A 22,404-nucleotide genomic window follows, 5' to 3' on the forward strand; every position below is an offset into this window, starting at 1 on the left:
TACTCACATTCTTCAAACCAGGTCAGCGTAACTCTCAGTCTGTTTATATCATGTAGGAGGAATGCCTACAGACTGACCACAATTCATTTTATTTAAGTGTGATTATTGACGGAAAAAAGCAGTGCTCTCTGAGATGTGTCCAAACTCAATAACTGGACTGTTCTTTCTTTTAATGCTTTGTTGTTCATCACAAAGACAAACTGTAAATATAAATAAAAGCGGCTTTTCATTCAAACAAACTGGATTAGTGATCAGTTGTTGTACTTCATCACTAACACAGATAATTCAGCATCCTGCTACTGCAATAATCTGACAGCTGCAGCACTGAATCCATCACACTAAAGCTTCGAGCTCGTCATAAAACCTCCCCCCACTTAAAACCAAAAAACCACAGCAGTCCCACCGGCGTCTACGTCGGCTCACGGCGTGTTCTTCAGGTAACTTTTCCAAGTTTGAGTGACAATCAAAATATTACACGAATAGGAGAAGCAATGCCAAGTGTTTATTGTAAATTGTTTCAAATGGACACAAAAAAAGACCATGTATGGAAAATATAACGTTTGTGTATAAAAAGAACAGACTTTATGGAGACATTCAGAAGAAGGGAGATAGAGAAGTAAAGATGCTTTTCTGCTTTTTAGATTTCAGAAGAAAAAAAAACATCCTGTAAAGTTTTCAAACTGACTTACAGAGCAGGTGTGTAAGTTAAACATGACAATGGCAGCGAGAATTTTTTTAAACATTTGATGCTCATATCTGAGGAAATCAGGGTTACAGATCTTGAAATCAGTTTTTGTTCTTGCACTCTTTTCTTTATTTTGGTCATATTAACGAGTTTAGCCACAGTCCAAAATACAACTGTCTTTATGCTCTTCAACTACTACCAGTGCAGCCTCATGCAGCTCATCAACATCCTAACAAGGACTGATCTCATTGGAGTAAAATGTGCCAACATAAAAAACAAAAACAAAAAAATGAAGAATTTCCCTTATCAAAAAGTAGATAATTATATAGGAGCAACTGAGTGTGTGAAAATAAAGCCCAAAACGTCTTCATATACAGATGAATACGCTACCAGAGAGTACTCGCCCCCCTTTTAAAAAAAACAAAACAACTGTTGAAAAGAAATTGACTTGCAAGTAGGGCTGGGCAATATATCAATATATCGATATCGTGATATGAGACTAGATATCGTCTTAGATTTAGGATATCGTAATATCGTGATGTCATCAGTGTTTCTTTTCCTGCTTTTAAATGTTGCATTACTGTAAAAATGTGTAATTCTCTGAACTTACCAGACTGTTATAGCTGTTCTGTTATTTACCTTTTACCCACCCTGTCATTATAACCACATTACCGATGATTATGTATCAAACATTTCATTGTGTAAATATTTTGTGAAAGCATCAAGAGTCATCTCTACATTATCGTTGCAATATCGATATCGAGGTATTTGGTCAAATATATCGTGATACATGATTATGCCATATCGCCCAGCCCTACCTGCGAGCTGATTTATATAGTACTAATAAATAGCGTAGATTCATATCTAAGTATTATTGTTGAAATTTGGTACAGAGTAATCTAGTTGAGCCCAATTTAACTGAAAACTTTAACCAATGATCAATCTTTAACAAAAAAAACAAAAACAGTTTACAGTTTTATTTTGGTTCCCATCAGGCCGTTCATTCACTTACAGCCTGCATGTGAACACAATCAGTGCCAGACGCAGCTCAGTGGGAATTTACAGACAACATTCACTTCAGTAACACTGCATTAGCTATCTGCAACTAGAGGTTTGGCAGCAACTACTACCACTTACGATCAGTTAATGTATCGGTCAGGCGGCATTAACAAAAGCGGCCAGGCTTGATAAAGTAATGAAGACAATGAGAAATTGTACCAGTATAGCAACACATTAAATCAGTGTTTAAAAACAAAAAGATACAAAAACATCTTCCTAGAAAAATATATCGTTAAATACACAAGACATGCATGTTAGAAATATATGACGGACCAAAGACACAAGTATTAGGAAAACACCGTTAACCCTGTTTTATCAGCATTCAATGTTCAACTTTTGTTGCGAATATAAATTCAAGTTTCTTTAATATTTTTTCAACACTTCATTGTTCAGATGGGCAGATAATGTAATTCATTAAAAGGGGAGAAAAGTAAAAAAAAGATTAAAGATTAAATAAAAGATTGTTCATCAGTTCTGTTCAGCACAAAATTGATTTTGTTGATCAATTGATGTGTCGAATGAAAGAAAAATACAAGTACAAGTCATCAGGTAACTGTTTTAAGGATTTGGTTGCTTGTTTAAGTTTCATATCATTATAAACTGAATACTTTTCATTTTTTTTCCCTTTAACAAAATAACAAAAAGACATCACTTTGGGCTCTGACAATTTGTGATATGCCAACAGATTCATCAATAGACTGATAATGTCACTAAAAGAAAACATCTTAACAGGGAGTGCCTCACCTAACAGCTGGGGAAAAGCTAATGATATTTACGTCTTATTCACAGAGCGCCACATTTCAAACTTATTCTCTAAAACTGTCAAGAACAATAGCTGAAGCTGCCGAGTGCTGATCATTAAAAAAACAGAACAATTACATAATGTGTTGGTTGCTGTGATTGTTAGGACTAATTTTGGGGTGACGAGGGGTCATTTGTTATTTTGACTGACTCCTCTCTGCATTTCCTCCAATTGTTTCCAACATTAGCCTAACATGAGTATAACTACAGATATGTTGCGACACTTCTGCTTTCAATGTGACCGCACAGACCTGATGTACACCGTACCGATACGATTCACAATCACAGGGAAATACAACTCTACACCACAATCATGTGCTATCAGGAGTCAAAACTAAAACGCATGCAGTCTGCTTGCCTTAAGTCACTAAAAAGTAAAGGATATGTTAGCGAAAACGTACACATAAACCATATATATATATATATATACACACACATACATACACACACACATATATGCGTGTATATATATATATACATATATACATATACATACATATATATATATTTAATTTGTCTCCATTTTTAAAAGATTTGTATTCAAAATACATTAATTATTTTTTCAAGTCAAACCTATGAAATTGTCTTTGGTCAAGAAAAATATCTTAAAATCTACAGGTTATATAAAAGTTATTGTACAGGAATGAGACACAAATGTTCTGGAGATCATGTAACTGATCAAAAAAGGGGAAAGCTGATACCAAGTATCTAATCATTTCTTTCATTTGGAGTGCTCCAAATATTTAAAGTGCTTCTGCATTATTCCCTCAGCATTTTATGTGAAAGACACATCCATCAAAGTAAGGCATGTTGGTTCTCATGTAACTCAGAAAATATATACATTTGTTCAGAAGAGGAAGGACACTACAAGAGAAGAGAAGGAGTGTATATAGTGTACACGGGCACAAATAGAGGACAATCCTCCATAAAGATGATGATTATCATTCAACTCTTACGACAGATGTCAGAGCAAATCCTCAAAAAAAAAAAAGAAGATTGTAAGAGCATCATCACAGCTGTTGATATAAAACTGGGTGAATAAAAAAAATTAGCAGCCTATTCACACACCATCTAATGATGCCTTTTTCACACAGCTGTAAAAGAGGACGCAAATTAAGACAAGGAGGGAGTCTCTTTAAGAAGGTACCTAAAGGCAGAGGAGAGGAGGAGGTGGCGACAATGCCTAAGGGGTCGCTCATTTCGAGGACCAAGTTTGTTGGACTTCCTGTTCTTAGGTTGTCACTGCTGTAGTGGACTCGTGATGTCTGGAGGTCAGGGTGTATCGCTCGTATTCTTCCTGGACACACAATGGTCATCCTTGCTGGAACAACTCCCAGGGCTCCTTCGAGATGCCCACCAGTGCGTCGCTGTGGTGGTCTTTGTAATGGACTGACACCTGCTGGCACGGCTGTCTCAGGCCCCATCTGCCAGCCCTGGTTAGGAGGTTTTCCCCACGATCGGGTTGTCCCTGAAACAGCAGCAATAACAAAGATGAGTGAGTGTTTTTTCTGTGTGTGTGTGTGTGTGTCTGTGTGTGGGGGCGGTGCAGCTGTGTGATTGAAGTCTAACAGTCCACACTTACAGGCTGCCGTACTGCGCTGTGGTGTCGCTCCTGATGTTGTGCTGCGTCTGAAGCTCCTTCATGATGTTTCGGAGCTGTTTGAGTGTCTGAAAGGTCTCTTTGGGTTCCTGAATGGTGAACTTGGAGTATTCCTCCTGCTCTCGCTGAGGGCCCTGATACACTGCCATACTGGCACATGCATCTGAGGAGAATGCACACATCACAAGACAGTTTGAGTCTTTATGATTCAGGTCATGTGACTGACTTCGCCAGCCAAGAACAAAACATTTCCTGCTTCACTGTCCTACTAAAACTCTACATTAAATGAAAAGGGTTGTGAGACCTACATCGAATATGGAAAACACCCTCAAAAATGAAAGCCAAAACAATTAAAAACATAATTTTTTAAGCCTATTTCACAACTTCACGAGACATGTGAACACATATCTACATAAATCATTATAGAGGTTATGGCCTCTAATAATGATGTAATGCTCCAAAACGTGGTTTGGGGCAGTTTTTGTGACATTTGACAACATGTGTAATCATCAAATCCTTCTCTCTCCTTCTAATTAACAGATCCAACATTTCACACTGACCCTCCATGTTCTGGAGCTTGGTATCGTTCGAAGAAAGGAGGGAAAATATTCTCTCTGCTTCCCGATCGCAGTCTATGTCTAGCTGCAGGTTGGCCAGCATGGTGCTGAAACAAGAGAGAACAAATAAAATGTGTCAAGTAAGAGAGAGTAGTAGAGAGAAGAGGATAATATTTCCATTTGTAAAATGAAAACAAATCCAACCAAGCTTTTCTGTGAACTCAGTGTATTAAAAAATAACAGAAAAAAAGGGAAAATAGAGCTGAACAGTTTGTGATTCAGGTGCGACTGCCGGCATCCTCTTACCCACACGGCAAGTTTCTGCACACATTTGCAATTTTGTTAAATATTTAGTGGGCAACAAACAATTAAATGTTTTTAGTAATTTGCTTAAAAATAGACATGAAGAGGTGACAAAGAAGGCTAAAAACATCAGAAACCACTGTCTCCAAAGTAGTGTGGGTCTGCTGAGCTTTTTCTGCATTAGTACATAACTGCACTCAAACAATTATCACACAGATATGTTTAGTGCTTAAAATGGTTCCGGAAACATGCCTTTAATCAGATCTAAAAAAGGTGAGTTTTCATATTTGAAAGGATTCAAATTTAAAGATTAGCTGCCTTAATGCTACTATAGACAGGTTGCTGTTTGCATGTGTGTCCGTCCACACATCAGTTCATGGCTACAGATGGAGAGTGTTGTGCTGCTGACATAAAACAGCCCACCTCCGCTTTGTGTTATAAAGCTGTTTTGTATTTATCGTTTCACGCAGCCTGTTCTCTTGCGTGTTCTTGGGTCGGCTCTCTCCACACAGCATTACTTTTTTCAGTCCTCACAGTTCTAGTTTTGGACAAGCAAGTGCTGAATTTACCACCATTGGCATGGTCTCAAATCAGCAGTGAGGAAATTTATAAGGTGTTTATTGTAAACGTCCCACAAACAGAGGCTAGAATATTTAATAATAGATTGTATATTTCTTGTCTTGGTGGTGATGGAAGGAAAGACTCACGTTGTGCAGGGCTTACAGCCCGGTGCGTTGTTATTCGTGATTTTACAGCACTGCCAGGCGCCACTGGTGTAGTTTGATGGGTGGAAAGAGGAAAGGCGTCCCTCATTACAACGACTGACCTGACCCAGGACCTCCAACCACTCACAGGCCTCTACGCAGTTTCCTGCTTGAACATACAGCGGCTTCTCAGAGTGGATCACCTGAAACATCTGACACAAAAGAAACAGCTCTTCTTACATATGTTTACATTTAACAACCTGAGCTTCATTTTGTTTTCAACTTTTACAAGATGATCTTCAGGAAATGTTGGTCAAATTGTGTCATTTTCCTTGTTTATGCTTTAAATAAAAGGTCCAAGTGCAAGAACTCAAGGTTTTCCAGGTATAGAGAGGAATTACAATGTACTTGACCATCTGCTGGTGTCAAAATTAAGACTCACATTCATTTAATACGCTGTCAACAAATCCTCCTGAGACAAGAAATACAATAATTCATCATTTGTTTATTTTAACTTAAAGAACTGGTGCTGGGACTTAAGTTTCCATTACATTGGGGGGGGGGTGTTTCAGATGTGATGAATAGATGTCTGAGGCTTACATTTTTGCGGTTAAAGGCACTTTCATCCAGTTTCTCCACTGCCTGGATATTTTTGACATTGATGATGCAGAGGGCCTCTTTCCCTAAAAAGAAGAAGTAATTCTGTCAAAATTGTGTCAACATCATACAAAATGACAGTCTGGAGCGTTACAACCTATATTTTAGTCATATTTTTTACAGAAGTCTTCACTACAGAAGCTCTTTTTCTCTGCTATGATGTATACGTGCTAATTGCTTCCTGTGAAAGATGCTAAGGCTAGTAATATACTGCATATTGTCGTGTTTTGTGTATTGTGTTATCCCAGGGATGTTAAGCAACACAAAGGAAGCACTGCATTTAGCTTCACTCACAGCAGTTTGCACACATGTCAAAATATACCCAAAGTTACATTTGATGCCATCTAAAAATATCAGGTTTGACACAAACAAAAACATTTCTACAGATGAGATAATGTGCACATGCCAGCTCCTCTCTTACAGTATCAGTGGTGGTTGACAACGAAAAGAAACTATGGATCCATAATCTGCAATTCAGGATTAGTAGATTTATGTATATTAAAGATATTGTTTGCATGCAAATTTAATCGCTGCTTTAAATTCCAAACTTTACAAAATCAATTCAACCAAACCTTGCGGGTGTCTAAAACTCTCTCTAGATGCCACCATGAAGACAATTACTGTAATTTATTATGATATATAACCAACAGCCTTGACCCCTTGACCCTCAACCTTTGTTTGAGTAAGATCTGTAATCTGTTCCCCTCTCCTTTAAAAAGCTTTAAAAAAAACACATCATGTCACATAGTTAACGACCCATCAGTTCTGGCAGATTCATCACATACTTAACCGTGTTGTGACCCTAATTTTTCCTCACATTAACAGTCCATAAATCTATGTAGTTACATGTGCAGGCAGAGAAGGAATTCTATTATCCATGTTTGAAGTTACGCATGTATGTACAAGTATGATAAGATCACTAAATTAAAAAACAATTGAATTTACATAGAGATGCATATGTACGTAATGATTAGATACATGAATACATTTCCAGAAAGAATAAAAGTATAATAAAGAAGAGAAAAAGGTTACCTTTGTCAATTTCTCTTATCTAAATACTTTCAGTTAAACCTGCTATGAGTGAGATTGGAAAAAAAACATTCTTTGGTGCCATCTGGTGGTTACATCAAAAATGATACTCAGACAGACAGACAGCATTATACTAATAGTTCTGGATAGACTGTTGTCTCACCTTTATGTTTGTGGTAGGAGAGCTCTCTGTTGGTCACTCGCAGCCATCTCTTCTTAAAGTTTTTCTTGCCGAGGCGTTTTTTCCCCTGGCCTCGTTTCTGTACTTCCCTATTAGGGCGACACACCAACATGAAGTTTAAAAAATAACATGTTTCACTGGCGGTGAGCAAATAAACAGTTTCAGTAACATTAATTATTATTAAGTATTTTGTTTTAGTTTTGTTCCACTAAAAATGTCCATTACACATTTCTAATTTATTAAACGGGAATAAAACTGATCTGGATTTCAAGCAAAGTCTCTTACAAATTCATTGTCATTTGAATGTCTGCTGCAAAATCTAACTGGATTATTTTATTGTCAATCTGTGTCTGAATCTAAATTGTACCATGGGATTTTTTAAGATCTGACATTTTTTGCTTGACTCACATGAGGACTCAAAGTGTGGGTATCTCTGGCCATGGTTTTTTGTGTGTGTGTCTTTCAAGTTGACAGAAGTGTTTTAAAAAAGTGAAACACTGCATGTCTGCAGAAACTCTTTAATGTTTCATGTTTACTCTGATGGATAATAAAACTCAAAGCAACTGTCAAGGCTGCAGAGGTTGTTTTTCCACACTATACAACAAACAATGAATGACTTCTTCTGAGGAAAAACTCACAAACAATACTGCAAGTATCCAACTTTGCTTTTTTACTCTGTTTTCTGCTCTGGAGGGAGCTGTAGTTTTACCGGTTAAATGTCTGTAAATGCAAACATAACACTTCGCTGCTTCACAATTAAAGCCATTTCATGTCAGCTTCATGCTGAAACAGCTGGTCAGTCATGTGAGCTAACTGTTCACTATGTCATTATGTATTCAGCACGTATTTCTATTAGCCATTCTGTGACTAAACGCTTTTTCAACATTTCCAAAATTCACCTACAGCGAGCGTAAAAACCTTTTTGTAAAATTGATTAAAGTTTTTTGGAATTTTCCATTGATTTTCCATTACTCTTCAATCTTATATCACCTTTCCTGCAGACTCAGGCATTGTTCATCACTAACACTCACCCCTCCTTGAGAACCACGGCGTCCTCCAACCCGCTGGACCCTTTGCTGATGTTAGAAGATATCTCGTCAAGAAACTGGAAACAGAGTAGACAGTCAATGATACCAGTGCTAACAATTAGAAATGAGAAAAACGTATAAATAAAGTAACATTAACTTTCTATACATGTTGGAGAACAATAAAAAATACCTTTTTAACTTTTTCGATACACTTATCTTCTTGGAATGATTTGAAGAAGTCATACATGTAGGTTTCCTTGAAACTAGACTGAACATAGAGAAAATAAAGACTTAAAATCAACATGTGACATAAATGTGATAATTGCACATAAACAGCACATCTAACACTATTCAGTGTTGTCAGGCCAGAGTATGGTCTTCAGTAAGGAGTCAGGATTCAACTGATAGAGTAATGCACCCGTCTTTCCCCTCTTTGCATTGTTACATAACTTCCGTTCATCTTACCAGTTTTTTTGACAAACTACCCCAGCTGCCCAGTGTCTGGATGGTTTTTGAGATGAGCGTAAGTGTGCGGGAAATCTCAGGATCCTAGAAATGAAAGAAAATGGATTAAATAATAATACTATGTGACACAGGTGATATCAGTCTGCATTCATTGAACGGTCTGCTGTGGCGCGAGGGCCACACACTTACAGGATGATGTGAACGTAGTTGGAAGGAGTGTGGAGAAAGAACAGCGACGGCAAAGAACCGCAGGAACACGAAGCTGCTGACAGCTGAGTACTGAACATGAGGGTCAGCTGTGGAGAGAAAGAACATGTAAGAACAGGTTCTGGCTTTCCAGAATAAGCTATATGGATCAATAAGCAACTCTGGATGACTTTTAAACTATCATCTTTTTATTATGAATGTGTCTAACGCTCCTGTTGGGACAAAGTAAGTTTGAGATTTGGCTCTAGATTCAGATGGACACATATTTACACATGGTAAAAGCTCGGAAATTTAACCCATGTTAAAGATTGTTCATGGCACAAATTAATCAAATCCACTCTTGTTATCACTGTGAATAATCAAAACTCCTCATCTGACATGCATGACTTCCTCTGACCACAATGCCATTTAACTCCCTATGCTTCAAATTAAATGATATAATATTAAAATAGCCAATTAACAGTGTGTGGATTATTTGTCTAATAAAAGACAAGCTTTCTTTTTTCCCCACTCACACTTATCACACAGTTGTCTCATGTTGTTATGAGTGGCAGTGATGGAATCAGAGTGTAACGTGACATAAGCCAAAAGATAGCTTGCTAATTTACTAATCTCAGTCCGTGATGCAGGCCCCTGATCTTCTCGTGTTAAAATATGCACACATTTTTAGCTGGTTTCTTTTAGATGTCTGAAAAGCACTTCCTGTGAACAAATAGCTACAAAGACTGCACAATAGCCTCTTACGGGACTCAAGTATGTACCTGGGAACCGTTTGCAGGCCAAGTGTCTCAGTGACCTGAAGACATCACACATCAGTGGGGGACAACTGGCACTGGACTGTGTGATGGAGGAGAAGACTTTCTGCACATAACCCTGAAGATTCTCCTACATAGGGAACACAAACATGCACGTATGATACAGAGGAAAACAAACAAATATCTTGCAATGGTGAAACCCATCAAGGTCTGTAAGCATTTACCTTGTTGACCTCCACGTTGTCCCCTTCTTTTAGTTTAATGGGGTCAATCTCACAGGTTTTGTTGGATTCACAAATCTACAACAGAATTAAAAACACAAGAAAGCAAACAATCAGAGCCAGGCATAATCTGTTAAAGTGAAATTAACAAAAACTTATGTTTTTGTGTATTGTTAATTTCTCTGAAGGACACCAACAGGAGATCATAAGTGAGCTAATGCTGCAGACATCACAGTGCTATTGTTGCTTTTTTGGTCCTAGATAAGTCACAAACTCAAATTAGGTTTTTTAAATGGTCATAACATTAAGTCACACATTCAATAATAAAAGAGGAGGCTATTTCTTAAAACATTACAATTCTAATTAGTATTCATGCAAGCTATGTGGAGGAAACTGAAGATATATCTGCTTGTTTTCAAAGAGAGATAGCTATTATTCATGTGGAATTTTCCATATTGACCTTAGTGATTCATGTTAATTATGGCACTTATGCTGGAAATGTATTTCCTTGTTGCTTGTACCTCATCTATTACAGGCTTCAGGGTAACAGCCAGGTAGTTCTTCCCCACAATCTTCATCATGTCGTCAATGCAGCGCGTTGCCAGTGAGTTGCCACGGAATATAGTGTTAGCCTCCCTGTGCAGACACAGAGGTAATTCACTCATCTGATTTTCCACACATTAATGAACATTTTTGATATGGATTTAATGAGAACATTCAAAAAACAGAACAGCCCAATTTTGAAATATATTATTCAAATTTCCCTTGTAAATGCTTGAAATTGCTTTCTGTTTTAAATTTGACTTTGGTTATGTTATCGCCAATGGGAATGATGGCAAGAACTACAAAAATAACACAAAAACAGAACTTAAGGCTATAAGAAGTAACAGTTTGGCCAAACACCACACCGTATCTGTAGTGTAGGCATGTGAGATGACTCACTGAGTGTTGTCCAGCTCTAACACTGCCACAGCAGAGACAAAAGGCACAAAGCGATTGTGGTGGAGCAGCAGTCGAACCATAGGCAGAACGGCCTCGTATCTCTCTCTGCAGATGTCCCCTAAGATGTGCGCTGCTGACGCTGAGATGGGCTGATGGTGGCAAAAAGAGAAAGTGCGGAAGGTGAGTGGGTGAAAAAGGGAAATAACACAGACTGACTGTACTGAGAAGAGTATGAACTTACAGAGAAATAACACAAAGAGTAACAAATGAATTCAATGAGAATATCTGAACATTTTCTTGAAAAAATGTGACTGATATATGTTAGTTTGGAGAGCACGGTGCCCCAGAATTTCTCCAGTGCACACTGACATAAACACTGACAAGTGTGTGATTTTTTATTTTATTTTATTTTTTAAATTTCTGTCTCCGTTTAAGGATTTACTATAATTCTAGCAATTGTCCAACCTTCACATCTGGGGATTTGAGCAGCAGGTTGCAGAGTGGTGTGTAGCAGGCAGATGGCAGCACTGTGTCTTCTATGTAGGTCAGCTTCAAACGCAACGATCCTAAGTCATCAGACTTGCACTTGCTGCCGTTGCCTTTAGGTTGGAGGAGATACCTTTTAGACCACAGGAAGACAGACAGATTTTTTGTTAGTGTGCTCTGTCGGAAGAGAAAAAAAACAATGCAGTGCAATACCACGATTAATCAAACTACTAAGAAATGGAGATTTTAGGAGACAAAGCTCGAATGTTTGAGGTGACTGTGTGTGAATGTCAGTCATATCTCTTGCACTTCCAATCACAGATGTGTTAAAATATACCTTCAGAAGGCTCAACAGTGTATGTTGTAACTCTGGACTACTGCCGCCTGCACCGCTATCAACGTTCATCACAACGAGCAATAAACAACACAACATACTGTATAAATTGCATACATATTAAATAATGAATTAAATCATTTAAATTATGCTACTGCATTAAAGAAATATCGACTGATGGGACAGTCGCTCCTCCTGACCTGAAACCAGCTGCTCAGCACAACAGAAACCAACTGTACTAATTATTATCAGCTAAAAGGCAACTGAAGAAAGAAAATGGAGAAATTAAAAGCTCCCTAAACTTTATTGGACTGAAAATGGAAACTGAAACAAAATAAATATTGCCCTTCGGAAGCACATATCCTGGACCTGGTGTGAAAACAGGAAAGGAAGCGCAAGCAGCTACCTTTAATTAAAAAAAGTCAGCTGAACATGCGCATGTGAACAATGAAAACAAACAGTATAAACAGCGACATGTAAGAAACAGACTTTATATGAACACACTGCATTGGAATGATGGTGTTCTAACTGGATCAATTGTGCTTTTGGAAAAAACTGCATTTGAGACTCATACAGAGCAACATTTTAACAAGCATAATGACGATCTATAAGCTGGAGAAAAAAAAGCCAAAACCCAATATAAACAGAAGATCAGCTGTTAGTACTAAAGATTCAGTGAAGCATATTTTAAAGAGGATTTGTAACTGTAGCTACTGTAGCTCTGAAAGCAGCTCAAACTTCTCGTAAAGGGGGTTTCTAAGTGCCACTAAATAAATCTAAACTCTTCCTGTCTATACTATATAAATCAAACAACTGTCTTTGCCATCTGCTCCTTATTTTTCCCAGTCGTTTAACAATTCTTGTGGAATGAGTAACGTCCACTTCAGTTTAAAGCATGTGTTGAATAGTTAAGAGAACATTGCTCATATTTCTGCTGCATGCACATCTTCCTGGAAGCCAACAGGTGGAGCAAAAAACAAAGTGATTAAGCACAGAGTTGAACTGCAGTCCTTCTAAAAGCTGCCTTTAAGCACTGAAGGTTTTGTCCTTAAGCTGCTTCATCTGTAATCGTGGCACACAGAGCTGCTTCTCTGAAGAAATCAACAGATCACCTGCTCTGATTTTATGAAGCTCAATTTTCATGTGTGCGCATGGACTATTTCCAGCATAAACATAGGACATGAGGTACTGCCACCATGCAAAAAGCCACCCACGCACTCAACTCGCAGCCCTCATGTACTAACAGATTGCTATCTGGCATAATCCCATATCACCTACACTGACGCAAAGCTGGGAAGCACACACACACACACAAAGAACTGGAGAACACTGAGAAATCTAGGAAGATTTTCAAATCACTTTCTACAAGGCAAAACTTAGAAGTACAAGTTTTCTTAACAGGTAAGCAGGACAGAGAGCCTGGACAGAAAGACAAAGCAGCTCCTAAGTGTAAACAATGTATGTAGTTAAGAGGAAGGTGACCAAGCCATGACGTCACAGTGACACGTTTCTGGCTTGGTTTTGTTTATTACCAACAATCACATTTATAAAGAAAAAAAAATGCATCAGAGTTCAGTCAGGGAGAGAACAGTGAAGCCCTGGACTTATTTTCATTGTCCCTCATGTTTCACAGTCCAATAACTTCTAGCAAAGAGAAAGGCTAGCCCCATTTGAACTAAAAGAGCTCCTATTATCTTTCCTGAAAATCTAAAATGGGCCTATTCATTGACAACGTTTGCAGTGTGTATGAAAGCCTTTAAGGCAAAACAACAGGTCTATGTGTGTGAAAAGATCTGACTGCATGTGGCTGCATGAAAGGAGTGAGGCAGTTTGACTAAAGTGCCTGAATTAAGAGCTGTACGGAAAAGATGGTACACATCTGTGCCCTGTTTTTAAAGCCTCACGTCTTTCTTATGAACCAACAGGTTTGGAACTGAGAGGCACAGACACAGTAGAGACGTTGGAAAGTATAAAGCCATTATCCTTTAAAGTGTGAAGTCATTTTCTTGTGTCTAGTCCTCACCAGGCCTTGTGGATGTGATCGTTTCGCAGGATCTTGACAGGCACCCGCGTCTCCCCCAGAAACACATCCTGAGCCAGATTCTCATTGTTCCACAAATCAACTCTGCAAAAAGTAGAGGATGCAAACTGAGACAATGTATTTGTATGTATGAACATGTGACGTTAAAATACAATCAAACTACATACACATCAGGTAACATGACCTTTTTGTTGCTGTGTGTTCAGCACAAACACAACCACTTCCAATAAACTGCAAACAGATTTTTTATTTAATTTTTTAAATATTCACCTCTGGTGCTTACCTGTTTGGTGCATTAAAGCCAATACAATACCCGTGCAATGACATCACCTCAAATCCAAACCTCAAAGCCATGCATGAGTGTTTACCTTTAAATCTGTCTAGTCTTACCCAGTGAGCTGTGATGGAAGCCCCACATATCCTTAACCAGAAACCAAGGCTCTCTATCAGTAGTCAGAACACACCAGATCCAAATTCACTTTTTTTGTCCTCAAATTGTTAAGAAATAATTTTTCTTCTGTCAAGACTATAGAGGGGGAACGAGAGAGAGGGAGAGAGAGACAGACAGAAAGAGTCACACAAACGCACAAACGAGAGAGGGGAAAAAAACTTACTTGATCTCTAGTTTTTCAATGTCCTCCTCCTCCACTTGGAAATGAGACTTTTTAGAGTAGCTGCTGGACCGTGTGACCTGAGGATGGACAAGTCAACCAGTTCAGGCATCTCCAATACATTCCAGAAAATTGCCTAAAAGCTTCTCTGGTTTATAATTAGGCTTACTTACACAAACAAGCCTATCATGTGGTTAGACAGCAAAGTGTGTAGGTGCACAATTTACCTCAAAGAAGAAAGTCTCTTCAAAATGAGGGTTGCTGGTTTTCTTCTTTACTTTTGTTTTCTTTTGGTCAGACCTGAGGAGAAAGGTTACAGAAACTCTTATGATGAGCTTCAGGAAAGATTTTCAGAAAGTAGTCAAAAGGTTCCTTAAACGACTGTATACATGACAGATTATGATTTTCATTGCTTTTGAAATTTCGGTTTTGGTTCTTTGCACCAAGATTACAGTGATTTAAAAAAAATCTGCACTGAAGAACATTTATAAATTGTACAGGTCTACACTTCTGTCTTATTATCAGCTTGTCAATCAACTGTGAAGCACTTTGAACTACAATAACCTTTATGAAACGTGCTATATAAATAAAGTTTGATTGATTGATATAAAATGAAGTCAATTAAGTGTAATTAATTATATTCCTGCCTTAGCCACAGTTCTCTACATATTACAGTAGTTTTAGCTGCCCTGTAGTACATCTGGGAATATTTACTGCACCACACAGTCTGGTTCCAGGTTACTTGGCTGAGCTCATGACACAGTATGTATGCCAGGATGTAATGGAAGATCTTCAGATCTCGTCTTAGTAGTTGCACAAAAGTCCAAGCTTGTGGCAACAGGTGAGTTGAAATTTACAGTCAGAGCTGTGATGCTTTGAGATATCCTGCTTGAGGAGCTTTGGACAGTGAGACCTACTGTATAAATTCATTTAAATAACAGTGAAAACAAAACAAAAAGAAAAGCTAGTTGATGCACAACTGGGTTCTTGACTTTGGACTTAACTGACTGACATTTTCTTTGAGAGCAGGACTCTGTCATAGGGCACATAGACGACATACAGAATAACACTATCTTGTGATGTAATTAACTAAATATTTTAGGCAAACATTTTCTTAGATTTTTATTTCAGTAATGTTTTCACATTTTTGTCTCAATGTTACAAATGATGTTACAAAACTAATGTTACAAAAAACTAATTACTAAATATAAATGATCTCTTAATTTACTTAAAGAAATTGGCAGCTGTCTGTTTAGTATAAGTAATACGAAACTGCCAAATGAACAGAGCAAACAGACTGCTTCTGTACTTAATACAAAAAAACAAACAAAACATTTGAACATGCATAGAATAAAATAACCATATACAGTGCAGTATTCAAAGTGACAGTGCAGTGTGTGTGTAATTCAGAGTTACCTGGCAGGTCCAACGAGTGACACGGTGGCATAGGGGTCACAGTTCTGCCCGTTGATCAAAGGCAGTCCCTGGCACTCTATTATCCTAAAGGTGTCACAATACAACAATTACTGTGATTTTAGAACAAATTATTCTTAGTATTATGTTCATTTACACCAGTTGCATTACATGTCTATAATATATTTCACTTAGAGAGCAACTTCCACTACATGATACTGTGCAGCTAATCAACTTGGAACATAATGTTCAATATTTCAAGCATGAGGTGATCTAAACCTCGGGAGAGATCAGCTTCCTTCAGAGCATAAATGGTAAATAATTTCTTGTTGGTTCAACAGATGCATCGGTGCAAAAGCATTTGCTTTTAATCCCCCATGTTCCAAATTATAACTGCACTGAGTAAAAAAAAAACCAGGAGACTTTTATCAAACTCTGGAGTTTACTATTTACTGTAATAGGGATAAACAATTTCAGAAACAACCAGCATTGTTAAACACATTTGTGGCTTTTTTATTTTTATTTTTAAAGCAGACATTTAATCGGAAAAAAAAGTTTTGCGTTTTGTTGTTACCCCCCAGGTATCACATATGAGCCACAACAGAACAATCAAAAGTCATAAAAGCTTTCACACTCATTCTGATGTCTCAGATTTTTTTTTTCTGAATAACATTAACTTACATAGCTGACAAATGTGGACATCGACTTCAACAAAGTTTAAAAGCAAATGAAGTCAAATAGTCAAGTAATAGCCGATTAAAAGATAAGAATCAATTTCCATTGCATCATAATTTTTTTTTTGTATTCTTACACAAACACACAAGGTTATGTTTAAAATAAATACTACTTTTATAGTCCATGAATTACTTTTAACCCAAAACAAAAAAACAGTCTCATGTTGTATACTACAGTATGACACAGTGAAAAGTCATGATTGGATTGTCAATATAAAAACAATATGAAAAAACAAAACAAAAAAACACTATGCATTGATAAAGTGGTGGTACAGCTGCCATTTAGAAGTACTGCTTTGCCCTCATGTTTGGCTCATGTCACACAGGGACCACTGCTTTTTTCACTGGTGTTTCAGGTGACAACAAACACACACTGTCGGCACCCTAAACAGGATGTGGCTGCTAAGCAGGAACCACCGGGGAATAAGAATGAATTGAGCTCTTCACTAAGTGTGGCCAAAGGGAGAAGCCATGCAGGGAGAATGTCAGGATGTTTGTGTATAATCTTCATGGGTGTCATGACATTATTCCCAATAGTCTCCTTTGCATCTATTTCTTTCTTAGCCCCACCTCGCTCTGCTCTGCTCCCTAAATCTCTTGTGTAATCGCACTGCAACAGGATGGCGTGCAGACATAGAAAGTGTGCAAATTATAAGCTTGGCACCTGTGATTCCAACTATGCTATCCTGTCTGGCCTGGCTGACTTTCATCGTCTATACACATACAGCATGAGGAGGGCCGATCGTGAGCAGGTGACAGTTTAAGCAAACAATCTGAGTGACACAGTGAATGACGGCAGCAAAAACCACAGTGCTTGCAGTGTATGAAGCACAGGCTTCCTGCTCAGATGCCATCACTTCCTCTGCATTACCCTGCTCTCCAAGTATGAATGGGAGGGGTGCAGCAGCAAGAAGTGCACACATGCACACTTGTACACGTTCTTTATATGCTCGACTTTATCCCACAATGAGTGCTTTCTTTTGTGCAGACCATCGTCTCCGGTCATTATTTGCTAACAATTTTGCGCTCTGTTTTTCTAACTCGGATGTCCATTTAGGAGGTAAAGCTAACAGATAAAGTTATGTTGTGACAATCGCAAACCTTAAAACAACCCACTAAGTGCAAAGATCGGTGACTGATATGATCTTATCAATGATTACCTCCGTACATCTATTTAAAAAAGGGATGTTAGGAAGGTTTTTTGGTTTCCTCTGTCAGTAAGCTCAAGTTGCTGTTGTTGCCTGCGACACAAAGCTAAACATTGATTTAGTTTGCTTTAGGAAAAGTGTAGAATAAGACTACCTAACTGGCCAGGACAGTGGGGCTGTTGTGCCACTGTCCCATGTCTCAAACCACACATCTAAAATAACAACTTTGAAGTCTGTTTAATAGTCTATTTCCTGCATGGTTTAGAAGGACTGTCCATTTATTTATTTCCATATTCATAATTGCTTGTCATATCCATATGTTTGATACTATAGTTAAGGTCAAACAACAGTTTACACATTGTCTTGTTCTATCACTTTAATTTTGCCTTTTCTCTTTTCATTGTATTATTGCAGGCCATATCTAGTTTTGTAGGTAGTTTTCACCTGTATTTTCTGTTTGTTTTGTGACCATATAAGATGCGTATGATAAAGCATTTTAACACAAACTCGCTTGCTTTTAAAATGTTGTACATGAACCTGAACTTGAATTTAAAGAACTGGAACACAATTAAATGAGAACGGAAGGAAGGAATTAAAGGAGGAAGCAGGATTTGATCATAGGCCAGAGGAGGGGCTCATGCGGTTCTCAACTTTTCAATTCTACCATGATTACAATTTCACTTCAAACTTGTCAAAGTTATACAATAACCAACTGGATATGACCTCACTTGTCTGGCGTGAGAGAAATCTAGGTACTCACCGGACTAGTAAGTGTTGACCTACTGAGCCATTCTCTGTGATCACTTCATTCAGTTTCATCTCCAGGTGAACCTTGCCCTGTTAAACATGAGGAGAGGAGAGCGAAAGGTGAGAACTTACAAATGGCTCATGTCATGATGTGTGTCTTGGTGGTCTTGAGTGAAAAGTTTCTCATAAAATCCCAGGTTATAAGAATATGGGTTTCTTTTCACGTCAACGTCAGTGAATGAATACAGGTTTGTCTTTCTTTACTCCAAAGAAAGATCACTGATTCAGTAATGAGCTTAAAGAGGTCAAATAAGATAGAGAAGTAGGATGTATTTATATTATTCAGCCTGCCTAACCACTAACTCCATTTGAACCAGTTTTACTATAGACATGCAACAATACTTTCATAACTTGCCTTTCTTTAAAAAAAAAAAAAGAAGTTACCCGTTTCTCTCACTGTCATTTTAAACTGCGTCTTGTTATTCTCTGTCCTACTTGTGCTGCTTTATGTTAATGGAGGTACTATGTGCGACAGGAGCCACAGCAGCTGTGAATTTTGTAATCATTCAAAAAGATCTTTATGGGGTCAGATGTGGTGAAGGCTGCCGGTCTTGCCTTCGGAAGTGTCAGAGACAGAGCTAAGAGAGAGTGAGAGAGCTAAACAAAAACGCCCACACACTTGCACTCTGTCTCTGCAATTCAGCACTTGGTTGAGATGGCGAGTAGTTTTCTGATGCAAGATAGGCCTTTTAGCTTATATAATGTTAACCAAATGAGCAAATTAACACTCATATTACAACTAACTAATCCTCCCCATTTGGAGTGAATGTGGTCAAAATGTTACTTGTTGTTTGTCTGATACAATTCCTATTATTGTAATTATCTTCATTAACAGAGCAGGTTCACTAGGATATGAGCCTAACACAGCTCACAGAGTGCATTACATGGACATGCACACAGCTGCTGTTTAACTACAAACCAGCAAGCATTGCAATGACACCTCCATCTCTCACTGATGTAACGTTGCAGTTGAAAGTGTCTACTTGTGAGTGAATCAGTGTAGCAACACATACCCAGAATAGTCTGGCGTGGGCTAATGGCAGTGAGAGTCAATATGTTAGCTACAGCAGCACAGAAGTGGTAGTGTGCTGTAGTTTCACCAAATACAAGCAAACCACAAAACATCTGATCAAAGAAAAATACAGTTGAAACGGAACAACCCACATTCATTCCCTATATGTGATAGAAACTAGACCTTTACCCCTCAAAGGAATTATGATAAAAAATGCTGAAAGGCAATAACAAAAAGAAACCCAACAGTTTCAACACATAAGACACACATTGGACCACAAACACCTCATAAATCAGGACTATAGCTATAGTATAGTGTCATAATCATCAGTCAATGCTGCAGTAGCCACTTAACTGGCTAAAGGAAGCCAGCTGATCTAGTTTAACTGATCTAGTTTAGGAGTGAAATTAATTCATAAATTAAAACCTGAGTTTACAATTCACCAATAAACTCTCCTATCAAATAATTCAGGGTTCAACAGCATCAGTTATCTACTTTGTAAACCCCAGAGAGTATCAACTTCAGCAGAATATTTCCACTTTGGATTTGAGCAGGTTAACATGCTGGTATCATAACAGAATGACTACCTGGATTTAGGTAGTATGCAAAGTCAAACCATCTTGTACGCAGTCACAACAAAGGCAGGAGTAAGCTGCTCACAAATCTTTTAACCAGAAGTATGAATATTGACTTTTATAATAACAACATCATTGAACTAATATGAATATATCATTTGTAGTATAAAGATTTTCCATTGTACAAAGCTTCAAAGCTCCCTGCTGTAAAAATCCCTTCTTTCAATGGATTGCGATTTTCACAAGTTTACATTACAAGAGTTAACAATGTGCAAACTGTAATCCTGTAGATATATGATTCTTGCTTAAAAGTCAGCAAGTCGGACAGAATTATTTTACTTCCTTCATGTCATGATATTAAGACTGCAAAAATATTTCAGACATGATTCTTGCATATTGTCTTTCATTTTCCTGCAGCCGGACTGCTCAGATACGTGGGTTGGTTTTTTTTTTGTTGGGCTGACAGCAACAGCAGCAACCAATCGATGAACAGAGTCGAGCCTGTCTCTGCATTTCAAACTGTAAAAACATGACAGCCTGCGCAGAGACTATTAAACCTTACTTTGACATGGAAATGATCTTATCTGCATGCAAATTTTAGACTACATGCAAGTGAATTTCCTGCTTGTTATGTTGGGGTGCTGCACGTTATCAAAGCATGCAGGTGAGCGGTTGTCACTATCAACAACTTCATTGCCAACTTCAAAGCATGTGGAAGACAAACACAAAGTTTTTACATTAAATTCAGGATGTGATGTGCTATCATTTGAGTGCCAACATGTTTGTGACTCATCACCAAATACATCTTCCTTAGAGATTACCTGGACTTCAGAGTTAGGATCCACTGGATGAAGGCTAAACCAGTCCTCCTTCCCACTGTATTTACACAGGTCATCCTTCCGGATCGATACCTTGCCTGAAAAGACAAAAAAACCCCAAACATGCACATATGCAATTACAACTCATTTATTGATATAGGGAAATATACTTGTGAAAGTGTACTTATTGTGACTTACCAACTGGTAAGTCCCTTTGGAAAACGCTCTTGGTGTAAACATAGAAGGATAAACACTGAAATGGACGTGGGATCTCAAAGTAGAAGTCCTCTCCATAGAAAGGGCTGCAAACAAAAGGCAGAGGTTTAAACTCAAACAAGACTGTGGCTTTGGGAAAAATAGAAGTGTGTGAGAATGTGTGTGGTAGGTGGTGTGAAACCAACCAGATTAGCAGCAATAACCTGGGTTACTTTACGCAAACCATGACAAATAGGATTAATCAATGATCAGTAAAACCAGACTGTTGATTCTTGACATGGGTTGTTTTAGTGTTATCAAACTATACAGACTAATTTCTGTATAGTTCATTACTTTTTTAAGAATCTCTACACTGCAAATTAAAAATAAAATGACCATATTTAGTCCTAAAATCTTACAGTCTGGGGAAAAAAAACAAAAAAAGTCACTGCACTTTATTTCAACTACCACCAATCCAAATTAATCTGTTTAAAGAAGAAGGATCAAGTGTTTTTATGCTAATGTGGAGAAAAAAAAGCAACTTGTATCCTCTGCACACAGGCATTTCCTTTTCCTTCCAAAAACATCACACAAGTTGATTTCTGGAAAGACTGTCTGCACCACTTGCACATACTGGGATTTGGATCAAATTTAGGTCTGCTGCTATTCCAGGTCTACAGTATTTTATCTCTGTACCAAACAGGTGAGCATCTGCACTCAATAGTTTTTGAAATAGCTGGGATAGGCAGAGTCAGTGACTCACACCAGCTGCAGTTAATAAATGATAAAGAAATGTGAGTAATACAATCGTGCATGTGGCAAACAACTGCTGTCTGTCACTTCATGTACCAAATGTTCTTTTTGCAGTCTTCTCAACTATATCCTTGTCATTTTACTTAATGTAACTCTATATAATAAATGATGATTATTGCTAATTCAAATTCCTTATTAATAATCTCTTGTTAGATGATGAAGAGTTTGATACATTTATGGTCCCTGATTAGGTTGAAAAGAAAAAAGATTAAAAAGAAAAGTT

At 37.8% G+C, this 22,404-nt stretch overlaps 1 protein-coding gene across 1 annotated transcript in view; it reads right to left on the reverse strand.

Annotated features, from left to right (window-relative positions):
* Window positions 1-482: 482 nt before the first annotated feature.
* The window catches only part of rasa2 (RAS p21 protein activator 2), a 30,371-nt gene continuing 8,449 nt past the window's right edge, over window positions 483-22,404 (reverse strand). Inside the window, exons 3-24 of the mRNA XM_062418762.1 lie at window positions 21,372-21,475; window positions 21,177-21,271; window positions 18,722-18,798; window positions 16,083-16,166; window positions 14,894-14,966; window positions 14,670-14,746; window positions 14,038-14,139; window positions 11,660-11,813; window positions 11,195-11,343; window positions 10,774-10,888; window positions 10,256-10,330; window positions 10,038-10,161; window positions 9,259-9,365; window positions 9,070-9,153; window positions 8,795-8,872; window positions 8,608-8,681; window positions 7,559-7,665; window positions 6,310-6,392; window positions 5,713-5,921; window positions 4,706-4,809; window positions 4,128-4,308; window positions 483-4,013 (exon numbers count right to left, since the gene is read on the reverse strand). Coding sequence (XP_062274746.1) covers window positions 3,983-4,013; window positions 4,128-4,308; window positions 4,706-4,809; window positions 5,713-5,921; window positions 6,310-6,392; window positions 7,559-7,665; window positions 8,608-8,681; window positions 8,795-8,872; window positions 9,070-9,153; window positions 9,259-9,365; window positions 10,038-10,161; window positions 10,256-10,330; window positions 10,774-10,888; window positions 11,195-11,343; window positions 11,660-11,813; window positions 14,038-14,139; window positions 14,670-14,746; window positions 14,894-14,966; window positions 16,083-16,166; window positions 18,722-18,798; window positions 21,177-21,271; window positions 21,372-21,475 — 2,287 coding nt within the window. The 3' untranslated portion in view covers window positions 483-3,982. The remainder of the gene's footprint in view (window positions 4,014-4,127; window positions 4,309-4,705; window positions 4,810-5,712; window positions 5,922-6,309; window positions 6,393-7,558; window positions 7,666-8,607; window positions 8,682-8,794; window positions 8,873-9,069; window positions 9,154-9,258; window positions 9,366-10,037; window positions 10,162-10,255; window positions 10,331-10,773; window positions 10,889-11,194; window positions 11,344-11,659; window positions 11,814-14,037; window positions 14,140-14,669; window positions 14,747-14,893; window positions 14,967-16,082; window positions 16,167-18,721; window positions 18,799-21,176; window positions 21,272-21,371; window positions 21,476-22,404) is intronic.

Source organism: Scomber scombrus, chromosome 5 (genome assembly GCF_963691925.1).
Source record: "Scomber scombrus chromosome 5, fScoSco1.1, whole genome shotgun sequence".
NCBI lineage: Eukaryota > Metazoa > Chordata > Actinopteri > Scombriformes > Scombridae > Scomber > Scomber scombrus.